Here is a 3,761-nt window from a genome sequence, read left to right as displayed (position 1 = left end):
AAAGGGCTGCTGCAGGGAAAGCAGAGCGCAATTTGTCTCTGTTCAAGACACTTGTTGTTAAAACGTAAATAAATGTCATGTTATAAATTCAACACAGGGTATACAGTTCTTAATTGTGACAAAAACAAATGATACAAGTGTCATAACGTACGGCCATCAGTCACACAGAACAAAAACACATCAACTCAGATGTAGTCATGTTCACAAAGGCAATCAGCCAGTTCCTCCGGAGCAGAAAGCTGGGCGGCGAGCCTTCCTCGGACCTTGTCCACACATTCCGTGTTTCCATGGACGTCGTCTGTGAGTTCGTCATCGTCCTCGCTTCTCCACCTCCTCTAGGATGTCTCCTTCTGCAAGACAAATGTTGTGCAGGATGCAGCAAGCACCAACCACCTTCGGGGCAAACTGAGGCCGGATCTCCAGAGCCCTCAAGAAGATGCTACGCCAGCGTGTCTTCAGGATCCCAAAGGTACGTTCTATGACATTCCGTCCTCTGGCATGGTACCTGTTGTATCTGGCTTCGACATGGCCTATGAAATAATGTTTACAAAGGAAATCATCAACACATTTGTCAACAACGTAAGAATTTGGTGTGCATGTGTTTACTCATTCTTACTTGCTAGAGGCTGGCGGTACAGGGTCATGATGGCGACAGGATGCTGCAGACAAGGGTAGCCTCCATCTCCCAGCATGAAGTACCCCGGTGGTGGATAGAGGGCCTCCTGATACATCAGGGACCTGCGCTGCATCAGTGCGTCATGCACAGAGCCTGTCTCCCCAATGTAGACCTCTAAAAGCCTGCCATTTGCATCACAGATGTCCTGTAGCAACACTGATGGAAAGAGTTTCCTGTTAATGTAACATATTAGTTCGGCAGGTGGAAGTACTCTGACATGGCACCCATCGATGACACCGGCCGCACAGCGGAATGCCTCATGACCAGTAAGACGAGCAAAGTCAGCCCCAACCTCCTCCATCTCCTCCGGTTTGGGGAAATTAATGACTCTGTGTATAATGGTCATCATTTCCTTCGCAACATTGTGGACCACCTGAGAAATTGTCGCCAGCGGAATTCCAAATAAGTCTGCAGTGACCCTGTAGGAGGCTCCGCAGGCAAGCCAGTAGACAGTCACCAGCGGCTCCATCCGTGGGTTTTTTGCATGGGCAGAAGCTGGACTAGCATGTTAAAGCTGTTCCTAAGCTGTTAGCTTGAATGCTGGCCTCATGTCGGCCTCAGAACAAAATATAGAAATGACGGGGACATCATTCTTCTTCACAGCATATTTAGTAATAGGATGTTTGTTCTGTAATAAAAAAAATGCAACAACTGTATTAATACTGTTAAATTGGTTATTCATTTTGTAATATTAAAGTTATGCTGCTTTTTACGATTATGCTTTGACTAAATAATAACGTTTCCATGGATTCCATAATGAATGAGGTCTTGCTGCGTTTTGCAGTAGCGCATAATGTTTGTGGCTCTGATCAATCGGAATACCAACACCACCATTAGGTGTGTGTGCGCTTAAGTAGGCTAATCCGTGGTCAGATGCTGTTACTGTATCAAACCTCCTCTGTACCTGGTGGTTTATTAGGCCTGGATTAAGCTATCCTTGATACACATAACTGTTATCATTAATAACATCTGTAGGTTTGGTACGTAAAGGTATCTTTTCTGTTTCCCTGAGGGCATTGCTCCAAACAATATCTGTATTACAACCACCTCGCAGTATCAACAGTCAAACAGCAGAGAAAACCACAGCTGACATTAATCTAAATTAGATTAACCCCAAAACATTAGTGTTGTTACCTCCGACCCTCCTGCTTCGAAGCTTGTGTCGAAATATGAACCAGTGCAAGACGAAGCAAATGTATCGTGCTTGGTTCATTCGCTGCTGATCACGTGATGTCCGAAGCTTCGGTCCCCCTCACAATGATGTCCGAAGCGTCGGTCGGGCGCACAGTCACGTGACCGCTTCAATTTGATTCAAATGGCCGCGAAACAGGGTTCGGGCTTGTCTGTTTGATACAGTCAAAGTCAGTGTTGTTGTGAGTACTAGTAGCAAAGAGCAAATTTACAATGGAACCTGTGGCAAAGAGAGGTCGCTCCGAGATGTGGGAGCACTTTAATTTGATTTCCTCTAACAAGGTTAGCAATAGGCAGGCCAAGTCTGTCATTTGTATTGTGTAATTATTAATTAATTATGGATCTTTATTTTTATTTGTTTTGTAGTTAAACTATTACGGTGGCCGAGAAGGTTCAGACAAATACAAAAGCAACAACACAACCGCAAACGCCACAACACAACACGAACGCCACATCACAACCGCAAATGCCACAACGCAACACGAACGGCGCAACGCAACACAACACGAACGGCGCAACACAACACGAAAGCGAAAACGGAAGTAGCTGCCCACGGGAGCGAGCGTATTTTGGAGGAACGCCCACGGGAGCGAGCGTATTTTGGAGGAACGGAGCTGGAGGATGCCAGATTGTTTAAGAAGTAAGTGAAACATGATTCCTTACTTTAACTGTAGCCGCAAGGAATCATGTTTCACTTACTTCTTAAACGATCTGGCATCCTCCAGCTCCGTTGTTACGTGCCGACTGGTTTTTGAACCTACTGGTTTGGCTACGCGTGCGTGTTTGTTTTGCCCCGACAGCGGCAGATGTTGTCTGCCTCGGTCACCTGATCCGTCACACATTCGCAAACATATTTCTGAAAATGTTCAAAATGCATCCCATATCCAATGCAGCGATTACGATTGTATAAGTGAGCACTACATCACTGCCACGTATAAAGAAATAAATAAAAGAACATACGTTTATTAAAAGATCGCCACAACCTGGATTCGAACCCGCAGTCGAGCAAAATAGCAAAACTCTATAAGACGGCGGCGCTACGCCGTCGGCCAACCGAGCTGTCAAATGCCGCTACTGATTTCACTACTTATGATGAAATTGCAAATCGTCAGTGGCAAGAACATCTTTTGGTTCAGGGTGAGCCAAGACAACTGGTTTTTGGTGGCGTAGCGTGAAATACATAGTTCTGTCAGGTTTTCTAGCACATTGCCCAAGTAGGATTACTCTCTTAATAACATCTAAACGCGTAGCCAAACCAGTAGGTTCAAAAACCAGTAGGCACGTAACAACGGAGCTGGAGGATGCCAGATTGTTTAAGAAGTAAGTGAAACATGATTCCTTGCGGCTATTTAACTAACAAACTAACGTTAGCTAAATGGCGCCACGTATCTTTTAGCTAACGTTAGTTAAACCTTAACTGTAGCCGCAAGGAATCATGTTTCACTTACTTCTTAAACGATCTGGCATCCTCCAGCTCCGTTCCTCCAAAATACGCTCGCTCCCGTGGGCGTTCCTCCAAAATACGCTCGCTCCCGTGGGCAGCTACTTCCATTTTCGCTTTCGTGTTGCGTTGCGGCTTTCGTGTTGCGTTGCGGCGTTCGTGTTGTGTTGTGGCATTTGCGGTTGTGATGTGGCTTTTGTATTTTCGTGTTGCGGCGTTCGTGTTGTGTTGTGGCATTTGCGGTTGTGATGTGCCTTTTGTATTTTGTGTTGTGGCGTTCGTGTTGCGTTGTGGCATTTGCGGTTGTGTTGTTGCTTTTGTATTTGTCTGAACCTTCTCGGCCACCGTAAACTATACATGTGCCTTTGTAAATTGTGTTGTCAGGTCCAATGTTTGGTTTGCCATCAGCAATTGGCCTATAACAACAACACCTCATTCATGCTGAGGCACTTT

The 3,761-nt window shown here is 45.5% G+C and overlaps 1 protein-coding gene across 1 annotated transcript; it reads right to left on the bottom strand.

The window, feature by feature from the left end:
* Window positions 1–309: 309 nt before the first annotated feature.
* Window positions 310–1,145, bottom strand: LOC134132865 (putative nuclease HARBI1). Its single transcript, XM_062565512.1, has 2 exons — window positions 617–1,145; window positions 310–530 (listed from the first exon to the last, which is right to left on the bottom strand). Exons 1-2 carry the CDS (start codon window positions 1,143–1,145, stop codon window positions 310–312), a joined length of 750 nt encoding a protein of 249 aa, XP_062421496.1.
* Window positions 1,146–3,761: the final 2,616 nt, after the last annotated feature.

The sequence above is a fragment of the Pungitius pungitius genome, chromosome 11 (assembly GCF_949316345.1).
Source record: "Pungitius pungitius chromosome 11, fPunPun2.1, whole genome shotgun sequence".
Lineage (NCBI taxonomy): Eukaryota > Metazoa > Chordata > Actinopteri > Perciformes > Gasterosteidae > Pungitius > Pungitius pungitius.
Note: the sequence above shows the minus strand (reverse complement) of the source record. Positions and strands in the feature narration are given on the sequence as shown.